General features: G+C 40.6%; 1 protein-coding gene across 2 annotated transcripts in view; it reads right to left on the reverse strand.

Moving 5' to 3' along the window:
• LOC128660130 (mitogen-activated protein kinase kinase kinase 3) overlaps positions 1–18,252 on the reverse strand; it is a 256,117-nt gene extending 237,865 nt beyond the window's left edge. The window contains exon 1 of one of the 2 annotated variants that reach the window (XM_053713777.1): positions 17,852–18,252. In XM_053713777.1, coding sequence (XP_053569752.1) covers positions 17,852–17,920 — 69 coding nt within the window. In that variant the 5' untranslated portion in view covers positions 17,921–18,252. The remainder of the gene's footprint in view (positions 1–17,851) is intronic. The other variant, XM_053713776.1, reaches the window with a different exon arrangement.
• Positions 18,253–20,524: the final 2,272 nt, after the last annotated feature.

Raw genomic sequence — 20,524 nt, forward strand, 5'->3', positions numbered from 1 at the left:
ATGGCCCTCCCAAAGAATATCCGCTCTCCAGACATGGCCCTCCTCACACACCTCAAGTAATAGCAGATCTATAAGGTGGGTGGGCTAGTCATTGTTGTAACACCCCATTTCTCAAAGATGTCAACAGCCATAAATTTTAAATGCAGATCTTCTTATTTACATGTCTTTTGCTCTAGAACAGAGTTATTCACCTCCAGTCCTCAGGACCTACTCACAGGCCTATCAGGATTACCTTGGTTAAGAGCAAATTAGATTGAAGAACTCTACTCTAGAATGTCAATAAGACAGACAAATGGTGGGCACAAGAGGGATTCATTTAAGAATACATATTAGAAACTGATAAACCACCAGTATCAGCATGTAGCCATGATATGGTACACATGTTATGGTAACATGTCTTAGTGCCAACAACTTGAAAGGTCTAGAGCTATATCTGACCTGTACTTACAAAGCAATTATTTTGTATACAGATATTATTTAATATTGCTTTAATAACCTTTTAATACATATCTTGTACACATATTTTATTTTCAATTCAGTAGCATCTTTTATGTCAAGTTTAACCCATGAATGTCACAGAGGGCAGCAACACATTACATAGCAATGCAATCAGGCAATCTTTAGCAGCTAAGGGGTTAAACTTAAAGTTTTTACAAGGATTAAGATGACTCATTGCTGAGATCAAGCACATAATAGCAGAGGGTTTTCACTGCAGACCGCATTCCCCCCCCCCCCACCTTATAGTTCACTTTTTGTACATTTTCATACAAACTCTTTTCCTGCTTTAGCATACATATTTACATTACATTGTGATGGAAGATACAATAATATATTTCAGGCACATCTAGTCATCTTTATTTATATATAAAAAATAATAATACCTGTACAGGTTTTGTGATTTATTTAGTTTGGCTGCAGCCAAAAGATCAATTAAAAACAAAGTGGCGGCTAGAATCTCGCCAGCTGAAATCTCACCACCCATGACAGCACGTTGTTGGAGAATACCTGGAGAATTGCCTTGAATACTAGAGCGATAGCTAAAATAAAATCCAAAGAGTTAATGAGAGTTAATCCTCTGACATTCCTGAGGCCACATTTTGTCAATGGCAATATTATGACTGCAATATTTTGGCACCCTCAAGGTGACAAGGACCAAAATTTATTTATTTTTTGTCACTACCACCAGCAGATAACTCATGCATAATCAGTAAAAAGGAGATGATTCTTTGAAATATTCGGCCATACATAAAAAGTGTATATTTTGGCCTTCCTCTTTACGCCTCTCCCCCCTTCAATCCATCCTAAATGCTTCCTCCAGGGTGATCCACCTTTCCCCTCACTCTGTATCTGCTGCACCTCTCTGTGTGTTCCTTCATTGGCTCCCCATTCACAGCAGAATTAAATTCAAAATTCTCACCCTTGCATACAAAGCGCTCACCAACACTGCTCCCCTCTACCTATCCTCTCTAATCAACAAGTATGCTCCAGCCCACCCACTAAGATCCAACAATGACCTGCTCCTTTCATCTGCAACTATCACCTCTTCTCATGCTAGACTGCAGGACTTCTGTCATCCAGCACCTACCTTCTGGAGAACTCTCCCTCGTGCTGTTAGGCTTTGCCCTAATCTGTCTTCCTTTAAATGTTCCCTGAAGACTTTTCTGTTCAGAGAAGCCTACCACCCAACTCAATATTATTTCTCTTACCTAACAACATTTCCCTCATCTAACTCTGCATTAACATCTTTCTCAATCTTGCAGTCCTCACCTCCTGTTTCTCAACCTCCTACCCTTCTAGATTGTAAGTTCCCACGGGAATAGGGCCCTCAATTCCTCCTGTATGTGTTTGTAAATTTTGTCCTGTCTCTTACAAGTTTTATATTATTGTTTTATTGAAATGAACTGTATCCATGGACAGCGCTGCGGAATATGATGGCTCTTCATAAATAAAGTATAATAATAATAATAATTGTAGACAATTCCAAAACACATCACAAGTATAAAGAAAACCAAGAGACTGTAAACTGTATTTTTACAGCAACTGGCAAATATTTTGCTATAATATTCTTATATCATGAAGCTGATACAAATGATACAACACACAAAAAAAAAAGTTATGTGATATCCTAAAACAGGGCTTGACAAACCATGAGCGCCAGGTAGGCATGCATCCTAGAATTTTACCACTTGCTCCTATTCCCCCCCCCCCCCCCCGACTATGATTTACATATATATTTAATACCTGGCTCCTACAAATATGTATCTGGGTCCTCATTTTCTCACTGACTCCAAAGATTGATACCAATTGCCAGGCCCTGTCCTAAGGTCAACTTATTTTTTAAACAAGATAGAGGAATTTCTCCCTCTGCAAACACTTTATATCTTACCTGAAACTATTTTAAGCATTTCAGACATATCGCTTGACAAGGTGTACAATCAATAAATAAAATTACATTATTGATTATTTGATATTTAACTAGCGTGCTCATGCTGTTTATGATACAGCCTCAGTCACTTTCTTTTGTCAATACATTCCCAATATGATCTTGTTCTAAATCCATCTTAAAGAAACACAGAAGTGTTAATAAAATATTCATTAAATTATATCAGCACTTTAACACAAGTAGTTTAAGTTTTTACATTTTCTATTGCTCTAACTACCGGTGGTGAGATGATGCAGAGTATGTGTGAATGAAGGATGCATGACACATTCTACTACAGAGCTCCACAAATTTGTTCAAAATCTAAGAACCAGCAACTTTTGGGCATCCCTATGATTTTTTTATATATATATATATATATATATATATATATATATATATATATATATATATATATATATATATATATACACACACACACATATATACATACATACATATATACATACACAAACACATTATATATATATATTATATATATATTATTTTTTTTATTAAGTAACAACATTCAAAGTGAGTGGACAGAAGAAAAATCTAAATCAAATCAATATCCCTTTGCCTTCAAAACAGCATCAATTCTTCTAGGTATACTGGAACACAGTTTTTTAAGGAACTCAGCACATAGGTTGTACCAAACATCTTGGGGAACTAAACACAATTCTTCTGAGGATTTAGGCAGCCTCAGATGCTTATGTCTCTTCATGCAATCCAAGACAGACTCGATGTTGACACCAGGGCTCTGTGAAGGCCATACTATCACTTCTCGGACTCCTTGTTCTTCTTTACACTGAAAATAGGTCTAAATGACTTTGTATATTTGGGGCAATTGTCAAGCTGCAGAATACATTTGGGGCCAATCAGATGCCTCCCTGATGGTACTGCATTTAATTCTGGCCAAATCCTCAAATCCATTTGCAGAAATGCAGCCTCAAACCTGTAAGAAACCTCCACACTTATTCCCCAGCCCTTTGTCAAACAAACTACCTTCTACTACAGCCAATTATTTCAAATTTTGACCCATCAGTCCAGGACACCTGTTGCCATTTTCCTGCACCCCAGTTCTTGTGTTTTTTATGCATGACTTTTTACTTCTCTCAACAGTAGATGGGTGCACCTGAGTTCCACTGGTTTCTGCCAATTCTGAGATGATAGCATTTCTGGACATCTTCCAATTTGGAAGGCAAGTAAGCATGATGTGTCTTTTGCCTGCTGCAAAAGACACATCATGCTTACTTGCCTTCCTTGGCACTAAGTTTCCTTGGCCGACCACTGCGTCTATGGTCCTCAATGTTTCTGTTTCTTTGTGCTTCTTCAGAAGAGCTTGGACAGCACGTCTGAAAAAAAAACTTGAAATTTCTGCCTGGGAGAGACCTTGCTGATGCAGTATAGTTACCTTGTGTCTTCTTGCTGTGCTCAGTCTTGCCACAGTGTATAACTTTTGACATTAAACTGTCTTCAGCAACCTCCCCTAATTAGCAGAGTTTGGTTGTTGCACCCTCAGTTTTATTCCCCCTACACAGCTGTCTCTGAGTTAATCACTATGTTTCAACCTACATATGAAATAGATGATCATTAGCACCTGTTTGGTATAATTGTTTAATCATGCACCTGACTATATGCCTACAAAACACCTGACTTTGCGCAAGTGTACTAAGAAGAATTGTTGCTTTTTTGAAGGCAAAGGGTTGTTACACCAAATGATTTGATTGAGATTCTTCTTCTGTTCACTCATTTTGTTAATTGATAAAAATAAACTATTAGCATTTCTATTTTTGAAAGCAATCTTACTTTACAGCATTTTTTCACACTTTCCTTAAACGTTTACACAGTACTGTACATTATATAATAACCCAATACAATTTGGTTACATATTTTACAGCTACAGTCTAGAAATGATTCAGTTGTGCAAAGCTACATTTTAGGTGCAGCTGGTGAGAATCTAAACCAGGGTGCCAGGGCTTAATTTTAAGGTGCCAGTGGCACCTGGGTTTGACAATCTATGTACTACTGTATAGACAACAAGTTGTATGCACTTTAAATAAGTATCACTAAAGTAGTGTTGTGTTTTAAAGAACGCATTGTTGCAAGGAAAATTATATTACAAATTTAACATTAATATAACTTTAACCCCTTCACTGTTAAGCTTTTTCCCCCACACATGTGATAAGCGGACTTTGAGCTTTTGTTGATGCTTAAAGTGATGGTATGCATGTTTTAAAATCAGGTCCGGAATCTAAGCAATATTTTAGATGGACTTTAACTGATTACTTCTAATGAAGATGCGCTGTAACTTACTTTTTAATCTAGCTGTGCCATTCTTATAACCCGCGCTCCAGCAGCCCACTTAAGAAGTAATTATTTTTTGTGAGTGCCGTATGGCTAGAGTGCTAATTGGAAAACAGTCAAAACCATTAGAATTGCACGGCTAGATTAAAAAGTAAGTTAAAGTGTATCATTAGAAGTGATCAATTAAAGTCCCTGTAAAAGTTTACCATCACTTATAATGCTATAGTAAGTCATATTATCTTAGTGGTGACATCACCGGCACTTCCATTGAAGGCTTAGGAGTGCCGCCACTAGGCCACCAATGATCTCCAATCTGTAGTGCAGGAGATCACTGAAATCGGCTTTTTATTGGCGATCTGCATAACAAGAATGGCTTGTCATGTGATCACAGGCCGCAATGTTCATGATGATAACAGCTTGTCATACCCATCAAACTGGTTAATTACTCAGAGAGAGACTATATACTGGTGAAACAGTGCTGGGCTAGGGACAATCTTGATGTATACACACATCCATATGCAAACTCATCTTGTTCTTAAAGATTTAAAAGGACATACAGCACTACATTTTTCTTTTCCGATTCAGAGCATACAAGAAAGTTGGCATCTAGTGCTCTTGCAAATGTATAACATTCTTGCAAAACTGCTGCAATATAGTGCTGCAGACATGTGCATGTTCCTAAGTCTACTTGTCTGCCTTTCAACAAAGGATACTAAAAGAACAAAGAACATTTTAAAATTAATTCAAAACATTTTAAAAATGGTATGCTCTGTCGGATCATAAAATAAAAATTTGGGGTTTCATATCCCTTTTAAAGGGACAAAAAAAACCACAAATTTTTGCTTTAATGATTCGGATAGAGCATACCATTTTTATTATTATTATATATAATATATATATATATTTCAGTATAGGACATCAGCTATTTCAAATGCTGAAATAAAGGTGAAAGAGCCTTTAGTTATAAATAATACTAATAATAATAATAATAAATTAATACACCCCAGCAGGCAAAATGGATAAAATTTAGGGTAAACTGTCCCTTTAACAATCGCTACTGAATACATTAATGTTTATTCACTTGCATGTCCTTTGAACCAAAGTTTACAACAAAATTACGACTGAAAAATCTTAACAGCCACAGATATAACATTTTTTATTTTTTTACAGCACACATACATTTCATAATACTTAGTTCACAAAACTAACACACACAAAAATCCAGAGTAGGTCAGTTTTTAGTAATTATATCAATGTAAACCAGCAATAAAACGGGATTAGAATAAACTATAATACTGATTTCCTCTGAAAGAGCATATGCATTACAGTTTTTCAAATGATCTTTTAATGGATATGAATTGTGCTTGTATGTCCACCAATACAGATGTGGGGGGTTTGCTTATCAACCAATGAGCTTCTCTCCCACAGACAACTGTTGTGAAAAAATGTTTAGTTTCCAAATAAAACTAAAAAGCTTTAATGTAACCTTTTCTTCTTTATTTTTTAATTAAAAATAGTGGGGGTTTTAATATGTTTTCAATATTTATATATTTTTCCAATGTATTATTCTTAGTTCCAAGAAGATTTGAACTAAAGTGGCCATTTTAATATATAGTTGTTAGGAGCTTATTAAAGAGTTCACAGAAAAACCTAAAATTACCCACAGCAAGATTATTTATTTTGCATATGATACTCAAGCTGAACCATGTTTACATTTGTAAAAATGAAATAAAAAAAATAGGTCCTATTTTAGAGGGACACAAAAGTCAACATTAAACATGATTTAGGAGGAGCAAGCAATTAAAAAAAAGCTCTACAATTTACTTAAATTATTAAATTGTGCTCAGTGTTTTGAAATGCACACTTTCTGAGGGCCCCAGCTATACATATGTAAGTCTGTGATTGGCTGATGGCTGTCAGATGATACAGGGGGCAGGAAATGGAAGCAAAATTTGACAAAAAAATAAATATTTTTTTAATGTTCATTTGATGTTCCTCTAAGGAAGGATTGCTACTTTTCCTTTTCTTGGGGGGGGGGGGGGGGTTAATGGCCATGCAAATTATCTTAAATGTGCATAAATAATTATACAGAATAACTGAAGCTGTTAGGATCGATTTTAAAGGGTCGTTATAGTGCAAAAGAATAACATGCTCTCATCACTTCAGTAATAAAATACTTTGGCACAATAAAGGATTTTATTATTGCTACTTTATGTCCCTTTAATGCTATACACTGTCACTCACTGGTAGACATGTTTGGGGCACAGTCCAGTCAATGATGTTAGGCATGTTGCAGGCACAGTCCATTCAGCGATTACGTTAGGCATTTTGCAGGCACAGTATAGTTAGCGATTGTGTTAGGCATGTTGCAGGCACTATATAGTCAGTGATTACGTTAGGCATGTTGCAGGCACAGTATAGTCAGGGATTGTGTTAGACATGTTGCAGGCACAGTATAGTCAGCGATTGTGTTAGACATGTTGCAGGCACAGTATAGTCAGGGATTGTGTTAGGCATGTTGCAGGCACAGTCCATTCAGCGATTACGTTAGGCATGTTGCAGGCACAGTATAGTCAGCGATTACGTTAGGCATGTTGCAGGCACAGTATAGTCAGGGATTGTGTTAGGCATGTTGCAGGCACAGTCCATTCAGCGATTACGTTAGGCATGTTGCAGGCACAGTATAGTCAGCGATTACGTTAGGCATGTTGCAGGCACAGTATAGTCAGCGATTGTGTTAGGCATGTTGCAGGCACAGTATAGTCAGCGATTGCGTTAGGCATGTTGCAGGCACAGTATAGTCAGCGATTGTGTTAGACATGTTGCAGGCACAGTCCATTCAGCGATTACGTTAGGCATGTTGCAGGCACAGTATAGTCAGGGATTGTGTTAGACATGTTGCAGGCACAGTATAGTCAGCGATTACATTAGGCACGTTGCAGGCACAGTCCAGTAAGCGATTGCGTTAGGCACGTTGCAGGCACAGTCCATTCAGCGATTACGTTAGGCATGTTGCAGGCACAGTATAGTCAGCGATTGTGTTAGGCATGTTGCAGGCACAGTCCAGTCAGCGACTGCGTTAGGCACGTTGCAGGCACAGTCCAGTCAGCGATTGCGTTAGGCATGTTGCAGGCACAGTCCATTCAGCGATTACGTTAGGCATGTTGCAGGCACTATATAGTCAGCGATTACGTTAGGCATGTTACAGGCACAGTATAGTCAGCGATTGTGTTAGGCACGTTGCACGCACAGTCCGGTCAGCGATTGCGTTAGGCATGTTGCAGGCACTATATAGTCAGCAATTACGTTAGGCATGTTACAGGCACAGTATAGTCAGCGATTGTGTTAGGCATGTTACAGGCACAGTATAATCATCGATTACGTTAGGCATGTTACAGGCACAGTAAATTATTAAATTGTGCTCAGTGTTTTGAAATGCACACTTTCTGAGGGCCCCAGCTATACATATGTAAGTCTGTGATTGGCTGATGGCTGTCAGATGATACAGGGGGCAGGAAATGGAAGCAAAATTTGACAAAAAAATAAATATTTTTTTAATGTTCATTTGATGTTCCTCTAAGGAAGGATTGCTACTTTTCCTTTTCTTGGGGGGGGGGGGGGTTAATGGCCATGCAAATTATCTTAAATGTGCATAAATAATTATACAGAATAACTGAAGCTGTTAGGATCGATTTTAAAGGGTCATTATAGTGCAAAAGAATAACATGCTCTCATCACTTCAGTAATAAAATACTTTGGCACAATAAAGGATTTTATTATTGCTACTTTATGTCCCTTTAATGCTATACACTGTCACTCACTGGTAGACATGTTTGGGGCACAGTCCAGTCAATGATGTTAGGCATGTTGCAGGCACAGTCCATTCAGCGATTACGTTAGGCATTTTGCAGGCACAGTATAGTTAGCGATTGTGTTAGGCATGTTGCAGGCACTATATAGTCAGTGATTACGTTAGGCATGTTGCAGGCACAGTATAGTCAGGGATTGTGTTAGACATGTTGCAGGCACAGTATAGTCAGCGATTGTGTTAGGCATGTTGCAGGCACAGTCCATTCAGCGAATACGTTAGGCATGTTGCAGGCACAGTATAGTCAGCGATTACGTTAGGCATGTTGCAGGCACAGTATAGTCAGGGATTGTGTTAGGCATGTTGCAGGCACAGTCCATTCAGCGATTACGTTAGGCATGTTGCAGGCACAGTATAGTCAGCGATTACGTTAGGCATGTTGCAGGCACAGTATAGTCAGCGATTGTGTTAGGCATGTTGCAGGCACAGTATAGTCAGCGATTGTGTTAGGCACGTTGCAGGCACAGTATAGTTAGCGATTACGTTAGGCATGTTGCAGGCACAGTATAGTCAGCGATTACGTTAGGCATGTTGCAGGCACAGTATAGTCAGCGATTGTGTTAGGCACGTTGCAGGCACAGTATAGTCAGCGATTGCGTTAGGCATGTTGCAGGCACAGTATAGTCAGCGATTGTGTTAGACATGTTGCAGGCACAGTCCATTCAGCGATTACGTTAGGCATGTTGCAGGCACAGTATAGTCAGGGATTGTGTTAGACATGTTGCAGGCACAGTATAGTCAGCGATTACATTAGGCACGTTGCAGGCACAGTCCAGTAAGCAATTGCGTTAGGCACGTTGCAGGCACAGTCCATTCAGCGATTACGTTAGGCATGTTGCAGGCACAGTATAGTCAGCGATTGTGTTAGGCATGTTGCAGGCACAGTCCAGTCAGCGACTGCCTTAGGCACGTTGCAGGCACAGTCCAGTCAGCGATTGCGTTAGGCATGTTGCAGGCACAGTCCATTCAGCGATTACGTTAGGCATGTTGCAGGCACTATATAGTCAGCGATTACGTTAGGCATGTTACAGGCACAGTATAGTCAGCGATTGTGTTAGGCACGTTGCACGCACAGTCCGGTCAGCGATTGCGTTAGGCATGTTGCAGGCACTATATAGTCAGCAATTACGTTAGGCATGTTACAGGCACAGTATAGTCAGCGATTGTGTTAGGCATGTTACAGGCACAGTATAATCATCGATTACGTTAGGCATGTTACAGGCACAGTATAGTCAGCGATTACGTTAGGCATGTTGCAGGCACAGTATAGTCAGCGATTGTGTTAGGCACGTTACAGGCACTATATAGTCAGCGATTACATTAGGCACGTTGCAGGCACAGTCCAGTCAGCGATTGTGTTAGGCATGTTGCAGGCACAGTATAGTCAGCGATTGTGTTAGGCATGTTGCAGGCACAGTATAGTCAGTGATTGTGTTAGGCACGTTGCAGGCACAGTCCAGTCAGCGATTGCGTTAGGCATGTTGCAGGCACAGTATAGTCAGCGATTGCGTTAGGCATGTTGCAGGTACAGTATAGTCAGCGATTGCGTTAGGCATGTTGCAGGCACAGTATAGTCAGCGATTGTGTTAGGCACATTACAGGCACTATATAGTCAGCGATTACATTAGGCACGTTGCAGGCACAGTCCAGTCAGCGATTGTGTTAGGCATGTTGCAGGAACAGTATAGTCAGCGATTGTGTTAGGCATGTTGCAGGCACAGTATAGTCAGCGATTGTGTTAGGCACGTTACAGGCACTATATAGTCAGCGATTACATTAGGCACGTTGCAGGCACAGTCCAGTCAGCGATTGTGTTAGGCATGTTGCAGGCACAGTATAGTCAGCGATTGCGTTAGGCATGTTGCAGGCACAGTATAGTCAGCGATTGCGTTAGGCATGTTGCAGGCACAGTATAGTCAACGATTGCGTTAGGCATGTTGCAGGCACAGTATAGTCAGCGATTGTGTTAGGCACGTTACAGGCACTATATAGTCAGCGATTACATTAGGCACGTTGCAGGCACAGTCCAGTCAGCGACTGCGTTAGGCACGTTGCAGGCACAGTCACAATGTTAGACCGGCCTATGATACATTTCCCTAGTTGAACGAATCTGTTAAAATATTCACACCTCTGAAAACAAAGGGAATAAATACACACACACACATCTTGTACACTGCTATATTAGCCTTTGTTTTTATTTTTTTATAAAATCTAAGAAAATATTCTGTTTTAGTTAAAGGGACATAAAATGGTAAAAAAAAGCTCTAATGTGTTAAAGCATTTTATTATGGAACTATTACTTGCATATTACTGTGTGTTTCACACCAGCTAAGGGGTTAAATTCATAGTTAAAGGGAAATGAGGCGTAAAATGTTTCTTTCATGATTCAGCTAGAACATGACATTTTAAACAATTTTCTATTTTTCTTCTATAATCTAATTTGCTTAATTTTCTTGGAATCCTCTGTTGAAGAAGCATAATGCGCTACTGGGAGCTAGCTAAAAGCCAGTTACAATTGGCATATATGTGCAGCCACCAATCAGCAGCTTCAGAGTCTACCTAGGTATACTAACAAAGGATACACAGAAAACTAAACAACTTAGATAATAGAAATAAATTAAGTATTTAAAATTGCATGCTCTGTCTGGGGTGTTATATCCCTTTAAAATAAGCTTCAGAGCAGCAACACACTATTAGGATCTAGCTGAACACATCTGGTGAGCCAATCACAAGATGCATATGTGCATAGCACCAATCACCAGTTAGCTCCCAGTAATGCATTGCTTCTCCTGAGCTTACCTAAATATGCTTTCCAGCAAAAGGATACCAAAAGAACAAAGTAAATGGGATACCAGAAGTAAAGTGTGTTGCGACTCCTATGAGGTACTTCAGATTAAACACACTATTAGCATGGGACACCAATAAAAAAACATAATATGCTATACAGGCAGTCCCCGGGTTACGTACAAGATAGGGACTTTAGGTTTGTTCTTAAGTTGAATTTGTATGTAAGTTGGAACAGGCACTTTTTTTAGGTGAAACTCTAGCCAAACATTTTTTTTTTGTTTTGGATAGCATAGGATAAAGTTTGTTTTGCTATCTGTGCCCCTGTTCAGAAAATTTCACATCACTTTCTGTCCTTGTGACAATTGGATTTTCAGTATTTTGGATTATCCTGGAAAGAAGGATTGTCGATAAAGCTCTATTTTCTCTGTATGTAAGTACGAGTTGTACTTAAGTCGGATGTCTGTAACCCGAGGACTGCCTGTAATGAATCAGAACATTATTTAATTTTTATTAGATGTTTATTATGATCAAATGTTCGGAGACTGATTTATATTAGAGCTTTTAAAACTTCAGCTTTCTTCCAATTCATCCCCATACAGTGCAAACACCAGTTTTAGCCTGTACTCTAAAATAAAAATTGAAAATAAAAAATAAAATAAACTCTGGAGGACTTTTCCAACACTGCTCTGGCGTTGCACGAAAATTCTGACATAATGCAGTCAACTTTTTTCCCCAACATAACCAAAAATAAGAATACAGAATATAACTCTTATTTTATACTATTGGCCATTTTCACAACATTGCTGTTATTATTTAGCACTATGTATCCTTTTATAACTATGACTGCCAGAGCGGGTTGCAACACATTGCAAAGCAAGGGGTTAAAGCTCCGGAGTCCCAATAAAGCAAGGATTTATAGAAGGTGTCACTTTTCTGTAAGTATGTTTTTTTACCAGCTATAATCTTCCCTTACTCCCAAGGCTCTCCCTGCAGTAATTCCTACCCATTTATGGTTTGAATTTACTGTATGTTTCCCCCCTCAAATAATTGATGCAAATAGACTATCAAACATAAAGAAACAAAATAAAAATGTGTAGTAATTGTTGAACGGTCAGGGTTAATAAATTAAAATATTTGCAGTTCAATAGTTTTTGAACATTTCTGATGCATTTAATAATTTATATTTTTGTTCTTAGAGGGGGCCCTTAAAAGCATAGTAGTGAGGTTATTCCTCACCTCGCTCTAGTCATGGATGTTGCATTTTGAAATCTTGTTTTCACTACATTTAAAGGGACAGTCAACACCAGAATTTTTCTTGTTTTAAAAGATAATCCCTTAATTACTAATTCTCCAGTTTTGCATAACCAACACAGTTATAATTATACACGTTTAACCTCTGTAATTACCTTGTATCTAAGCCTCAGCAGACTGCCCCCTTATTTCAGTTATTTTGACAGACTTGCATATTAGCCAATCAGAGCTGTCTCCATGGTAAATTCACGTGCATGAGCTCAATGTTATCTATATAAAACACGTGAACTAATGCCCTCTAGTGGTGAAAAACTATCAAAATGCATTTAGATTAGAGGCGGCCTTCAAGGTCTAAGAAATTAGCATATGAACCTCCTAAATTTAGCTTTCAACTAAGAAAACCAAGAGAACAAAGCAAAATTGGTGATAAAAGTAAATTGGAAAGTTGTTTAAAATTACATGCCCTATTTGAAACATGAAAGTTTTTTTTGGACTTGACTGTCCCTTTAAGTGCTGACCTGTTTGCACAATTGTAGTAACTCTCCTTCAGATACCTGGAGTGAAACCTAAGTTTCAAAATGGCAGCCCCCATGATTAAAAGGGAGACGAAATGTGTTTAGTGTGCCTTTAAATATGTTATGACATTTAGAAAAAATTATTAGACACATTTAAACTAAATGTAGTTTGGTTTCATGGTTTCTTTTGTTATGGACAATAAAATCAAAAGTAAACTTGACTCAGACATAGCACACCATTTTAAACAACTTCACTATTTCCTTATTTTATTGAGTTGACATTGTTCTCTTGTTATCCTTTTTTGAAGAGATATCTAAATAGGTAGCGTACACACGTCTGGAGCACTCTATGATAGGAAATAGTGCTGCCCTCTAGTGCTCTTGCTAATGTATAACATTGTTGTAAAACGTCTTGCATATAGTGCTGCAGACTCGTGCACACTCCTGAACTTACCATCCTGCTTTTCAACAAAGGATAAAAAGAAAACAAAGAAATTTTGATAATGGAAGTACATTTGAAAGTTATTTCAAAATGTATGTTTTAGCTAAATGATGAAAGAATAATTTTGGGTTTTATGCCCCTTTAATATTTTCCTTGTGTAGTCCAAGGCAAACTGATACATTTCAGCCAAATTTTTTGGGACATTCCAACACTATAAGCCTTTGAAAACCAACATTCCACTCACAAAAGCAAGATTAGGTTAGGTTTAGAGACCCCTGTTAATAGTTTTATCTCCTTCTCTGCCCTGATTTGTAGCCGATCACAGAGATCTACTGTAGTTTGTAGCAAAAAAACAAGTTCCTGCCTCTCTATAAAGAGAAACAATGTACAGGGGGGGGGGGAGTTTGACAGATAGTGAAAAAGGGGAAGAGACACAATGGAAAGAAGAGAGACAGCCAGGGTAAGGAAAAGCAAGTCTCTAAGAGACAGGTCAAGAAATGTTTAACCAGATCGAATGACAGATAGAGAGTCTGAGGAAGGTGACATTATGAGAAATAAGTAGATCTGCAGTCTGAGGAGAGTTAACAGAGAGACAGCATTACAAGTGAAGTGACAGAGGGGAACAGACTGCCCAGTGCAAGTATCAGTCATGGAAACAAGAGAGACAGTCACAGAGAACAGGAGTCAGTGTTTCCACTAATATCTTGCCAGCGTGTTTTTGCTGGGAACTGCCCCCATGTGCCGATGGGTATTAACTGCCTGTGTGTGCTGGTGGGTGCTAACTGCCTGCCTGTGTGTGCTGGTGGGTGCTAACTGCCTGCCTGTGTGTGCTGGTGGGTGCTAACTGCCTGCCTGTGTGTGCTGGTGGGTGCTAACTGCCTGCCTGTGTGTGCTGGTGGGTGCTAACTGCCTGCCTGTGTGTGCTGGTGGGTGCTAACTGCCTGCCTGCCTGTGTGTGCTGGTGGGTGCTAACTGCCTGCCTGTGTGTGCTGGTGGGTGCTAACTGCCTGCCTGTGTGTGCTGGTGGGTGCTAACTAACTGCCTGTGTGTGCTGGTGGGTGCTAACTGCCTGCCTGTGTGTGCTGGTGGGTACTAACTGCCTGTGTGTGCTGGTGGGTACTAACTGCCTGTGTGTGCTGGTGGGTGCTAACTAACTGCCTGTGTGTGCTGGTGGGTGCTAACTGCCTGCCTGTGTGTGCTGGTGGGTACTAACTGCCTGCCTGTGTGTGCTGGTGGGTACTAACTGCCTGTGTGTGCTGGTGGGTGCTAACTGCCTGCCTGGGTGTGCTGGTGGGTACTAACTGCCCGCCTGTGTGTGCTGGTGGGTACTAACTGCCTGCCTGTGTGTGCTGGTGGGTACTAACTGCCTGCCTACTAACCCCCTGCTTGTGTGTTGTTGGGTTTTAACTCCCAGCAAGCCTGTATAGCTAAACCACAACCAGTGTATGCTGCAGGGTATTAATCCCCTACCAGAGTGTGTTGGTGGGTGTCAGCCCGTGCTGCAGGGTATTAATCCCCTACCAAAGTGTGTTGGTGCGTGTCAGCACGTGCTGCAGGGTATTAATCCCCTACCAGAGTGTGTTGGTGGGTGCCAGCACATGCAGCAGGGTATTAATCCCCTACCAGAGTGTGTTGGTGGGTGCCAGCCCATGCTGCAGGGTATTAATCCCATACCAGAGTCTGTTGGTGGGTGCCAGCATGTGCCGTGCAGGGTATTAATCCCCTACCAGAGTGTGTTGATGGGTGCCAGCATGTGCCGTGCAGGGTATTAATCCCTTACCAGAGTGTGTTGGTGGGTGCCAGCATGTGCAGCAGGGTATTAATCCCTACCAGAGTGTGTTGGTGGGTGCCAGCCCATGCTGCAGGGTATTAATCCCCTACCAGAGTGTGTTGGTGGGTGCCATCATGTGCCGTGCAGGGTATTAATCCCTTACCAGAGTGTGTTGGTGGGTGCCAGCATGTGCAGCAAGGTATTAATCCCTACCAGAGTGTGTTGGTGGGTGCCAGCACATGCAGCAGGGTATTAATCCCCTACCAGAGTGTGTTGGTGGGTGCCAGCCCATGCTACAGGGTATTAATCCCCTACCAGAGTGTGTTGGTGAGTGCCAGCCCATGCTGCAGGGTATTAATCCCCTACCAGAGTGTGTTGGTGGGTGCCAGCCCATGCTGCAGGGCATTAATCCCCTACCAGAGTGTGTTGGTGGGTGCCAGCCCATGCTGCAGGGCATTAATCCCCTACCAGAGTGTGTTGGTGGGTGCCAGCCCATGCTGCAGGGCATTAATCCCCTACCAGAGTGTGTTGGTGGGTGCCAGCACATGTAGCAGGGTATTAATCCCCTACCAGAGTGTGTTGGTGGGTGCCAGTTTATGCTGCAGGGTATTAATCCCCTACCAGAGTCTGTTGGTGGGTGCCAGCATGTGCCATGCAGGGTATTAATCCCCTATCAGAGTGTGTTGGTGGGTGCCAGCCCATGCTGCAGGGTATTAATCCCCTACCAGAGTGTGTTGGTGGGTGCCAGCATGTGCCGCGCAGGGTATTAATCCCTTACCAGAGTGTGTTGGTGGGTGCCAGCATGTGCAGCAGGGTATTAATCACTACCAGAGTGTGTTGGTGGGTGCCAGCCCATGCTACAGGGTATTAATCCCCTACCAGAGTGTGTTGGTGGGTGCCAGTTTATGCTGCAGGGTATTAATCCCCTACCAGAGTCTGTTGGTGGGTGCCAGCATGTGCGGTGCAGGGTATTAATCCCCTATCAGAGTGTGTTGGTGGGTGCCAGCCCATGCTGCAGGGTATTAATCCCCTACCAGAGTGTGTTGGTGGGTGCCAGCATGTGCCGTGCAGGGTATTAATCCCTTACCAGAGTGTGTTGGTGGGTGCCAGCATGTGCAGCAGGGTATTAATCCCTACCAGAGTGTGTTGGTGGGTGCCAGCACATGCAGCAGGGTATTAATCCCCTACCAGAGTGTGTTGGTGGGTGCCAGCCCATGCTACAGTGTATTAATCCCCTACCAGAGTGTGTTGGTGGGTGCCAGCACATGCAGCAGGGTATTAATCCCTAGCAAAGTGTGTTGGTGAGTTCCAGCCCGTGCTGCAGGGTATTAATCCCCTACCAGAGTGTGTTGGTGGGTGCCAGCCCATGCTGCAGGGTATTAATCCCCTACCAGAGTGTGTTGGTGGGTGCCAGCCCATGCTACAGGGTATTAATCCCCTACCAGAGTGTGTTGGTGGGTGCCAGTTTATGCTGCAGGGTATTAATCCCCTACCAGAGTCTGTTGGTGGGTGCCAGCATGTGCCGTGCAGGGTATTAATCCCCTATCAGAGTGTGTTGGTGGGTGCCAGCCCATGCTGCAGGGTATTAATCCCCTACCAGAGTGTGTTGGTGGGTGCCAGCATGTGCCGCGCAGGGTATTAATCCCTTACCAGAGTGTGTTGGTGGGTGCCAGCATGTGCAGCAGGGTATTAATCCCTACCAGAGTGTGTTGGTGGGTGCCAGCACATGCAGCAGGGTATTAATCCCCTACCAGAGTGTGTTGGTGGGTGCCAGCCCATGCTACAGGGTATTAATCCCCTACCAGAGTGTGTTGGTGAGTGCCAGCCCGTGCTGCAGTGTATTAATCCCCTACCAGAGTGTGTTGGCGGTGCCAGCCCGTCCTGCAACATATTAATCCCCTACCAGAGTGTGCAGTGGGTGCCTGCAAGTGCAGCAGGGTATTAATCCCCTACCAGAGTGTGTTGGTGGGTGCCAGCCCGTGCTGCAGGGTACTAACACTTGCTGACTCCTAACTAACTGCCAGTCTGTACTGCTTGATACCCAACCCCCTGTCAGAGTGAGTTGGAGGGTATTAAATACCTGCCAGCTTGGGTTGGTGGAAATTTACTAATTGCCAGCTTGGGCCACTGGGTACTAACTCCTTGCAAGTGTGTCCTGCTGAGGGTATTTCTCCCTGTCAGTGAGCTATGGTGCTGGGTACAGACACAATATACAACACAGGAAATGAAGTTTACATACTGCAAGTACTGCCAGATATACATTATGGAGGAATATATTTAACATAAGTAACTTATTATATTGCTACAAGAATCTCCATGCAACCCTGGGGTTATTGACACATAGCTCGTTGTCTGCAGGACAAAACTAATGTCGCCCAGTACACAAAGCGTTAAGTCCTTATCTGACAGCACTGCAATGATTAGCAGATTCCCTATGGCAGCTAATGGGTTAAAGTGTCAAGATCTGATTTCCCAGTCTTTCCCCACTTACCCTTAGCTTGCTGGCTGCTGTCACTGGGTCCCCAGATGTCACCTTGCACACAGCTGTGTGACCATGCATGCAATCACGACTCAGGCTCCTGCCTGCCCATACCAGGACTCAACACTCACTAAATCCTCAGCGAAAAAGGGATCCGGCCATAGAAGGAGTCTGAGCTTTCTCTGGTCTCACACTCTCCCGGTGCAGAACTTTATGCAAAGTTTCACATCACACTCCAACTTAATCTTTATTCTCCAGATTGTGAAACAAACACGAAGTAACAAACCCCAAACATGTGAAAAATAAAATAATAAAACTTTGCGCCAGGGATCCAAGACAAGAAACAAGAAACTCAGCTGAGAGGCTGGAAGAAGTTTGATGTCAGCAAGAACCGAGTGAGAGGCAGGAAACTGTGATGAAATCAGCCTGTGAAGGGGGCAGAGACTGAGTGTAAGAACTACCACTAACGGCCACTAGTGGGCGCTGCACAAGAAACAGAAGTGACCTCTAGTGTCTGTTATCCGGTAATGCAAAATCATTGCAAATATTTACTGGGAAAAAAAAATAAGTCTGGCAGTGGACACTTCATTAGTTATACATGTAATAAAAATAAATAAATACAAATAAATAAATAAAAAAAAATAAGTCTGGCAGTGGACACTTCATTAGTTATACATGTAATAAAAATAAATACAAATAAATAAATAAAAAAAAATAAGTCTGGCAGTGGACACTTCATTAGTTATACATGTAATAAAAATAAATAAATACAAATAAATAAATAAATAAAAATAAGTCTGGCAGTGGATACTTCATTGGTTATACATGTAATAAAAATAAATAAATATAAATAAAAAAAAATAAGTCTGGCAGTGGATACTTCATTGGTTATACATGTAATAAAAATAAATAAATAAACAACTAGCCTAACAAACCATTCAAATAAGCACCACATCTATGTGATACTTAAATAGGTTTTTACTACCTATTGGGAATCTCTCATTATACTGAGAACAATGTCTGGATAATTAAAGGGACATTTTTCTTGCATTGTTCAGATAGATAATACAATTTAAAAAAAAACTATTATCTATTATCAAATTTACTTTGTTCACATGCCATTCTTTGTTGAAGAGATATCTAGGTAAGTAGCGTGCACATGCCCGAAGCCCTACCAGAAAGGAAATAATGCTGTCATCTAGTGTTCTTGATAATGTATAACATTGTTGCAAAACTACTTCCATATAGTGTTGCAGTCACGTGCACACTCCTGAACTTATATCCCTGCTGTTCAACAAAGGATAACAAGAAAACGAAGAACATTTGAAAATTGAATTAAATTTGAAAGCTGTTTAAAATGCTATGCTCTATCTAAATCATGAAATAAAAAGTTTGGGTTTTATTTCCCTTTAAAAGGTCCATGAAATAAAGGAGAATTGCATAAATAAAAAGCACATAATAAAATAACACTTAGCTCTACATTTCAAAAAGCAGTAGATTTTTTCTGACAGTTGTAATTTTTCCCCATTTGCCAGCCCCCTGTATCATGTGACAGCCATCAGCCAGTCACAGACTAGTATAGTATGGAAGTAGCTGGCGCCTCAGAAAGTGTGCATATGAAAAGAATGTGCAAAATTTGATAATGGATGTAAATTGGAAAGACTCTTATAATTGCATGTTCTTTCTGAATCATGAAAGTTTCATTTTTACTTTAGTGTCACTTTAAAGGGACAATCTAGTATAAATTAAACTTTCATTATTCAGATAGGACTGTTAATTTTAATCGACTTTCCAATTTACTTTTATCATCAAATTTGCTTTTTTCTCTTGGTGTTCTTAGTTTAAACTAAACATAGGTAGACTCATATGCTCATTCCTAAGCCTTTGAGGGCTGCCTCTTATCACAGGCTTTTTAGATCTCTTTTCAACACAAAGAGACAGAAAGTACACGTGGGCTATATAGATAACACTGTGTTCAGGCACAGGGGGTTATTTAAGATTTAGTACAAACCAATGCTAAATTTAAGACAATAGATAATAAACAGTCACAGTCATGTGATCAGGGGGCTGGAAGAAGGTTCCTAGATACAAGGTAATCACAAAGGTAAAAAGTACATTAATATAACAGTGTTGGTTATGCAAAACTGGGGAATGAGTAATAAAGGGATTATCTATCTTTTAAAACAATAACAATTCTATGGTAGACTATCCCTTTAAAGGGACATGATACTTAAATGTTGAAGCACTTGAAAGTGATATAGCATAGTTGTAATAAGTTGACTAGAAAATATCACATGAACATCTCTATGTAAAAAGGAAGATATTTTATCTCTAAATTTGCTCAGTAGCCACATCCCATTGTAAGGGGACTTTAAACAGCCATTCAGTTAGTTAGTCCCAGGACTTGCAAGGGAGTGTGCTTCTGGCATGTGCTAGAGCAGCCATGTTATTTCCCTACTAAGTTAATTAAAGGGACATGAAACCCAAAAAATTTTTTCATGATTTAGGTAGAACATACAATTTTAAACAACTTTCCAATTTAATTCTATTATCACATTTGCTTCAGTCTCTGGATATCATTTGTTGAAGGAGCAGCAATGCACTACTGGTTTCTAAGTGAACACATGGGTGAGCCAATGACAGTCGGTATATATATATATATGCAGCCACCATCAGCAGCTAGAA

This window comes from Bombina bombina, chromosome 5 (assembly GCF_027579735.1).
Source record: "Bombina bombina isolate aBomBom1 chromosome 5, aBomBom1.pri, whole genome shotgun sequence".
NCBI classification, from domain to species: domain Eukaryota; kingdom Metazoa; phylum Chordata; class Amphibia; order Anura; family Bombinatoridae; genus Bombina; species Bombina bombina.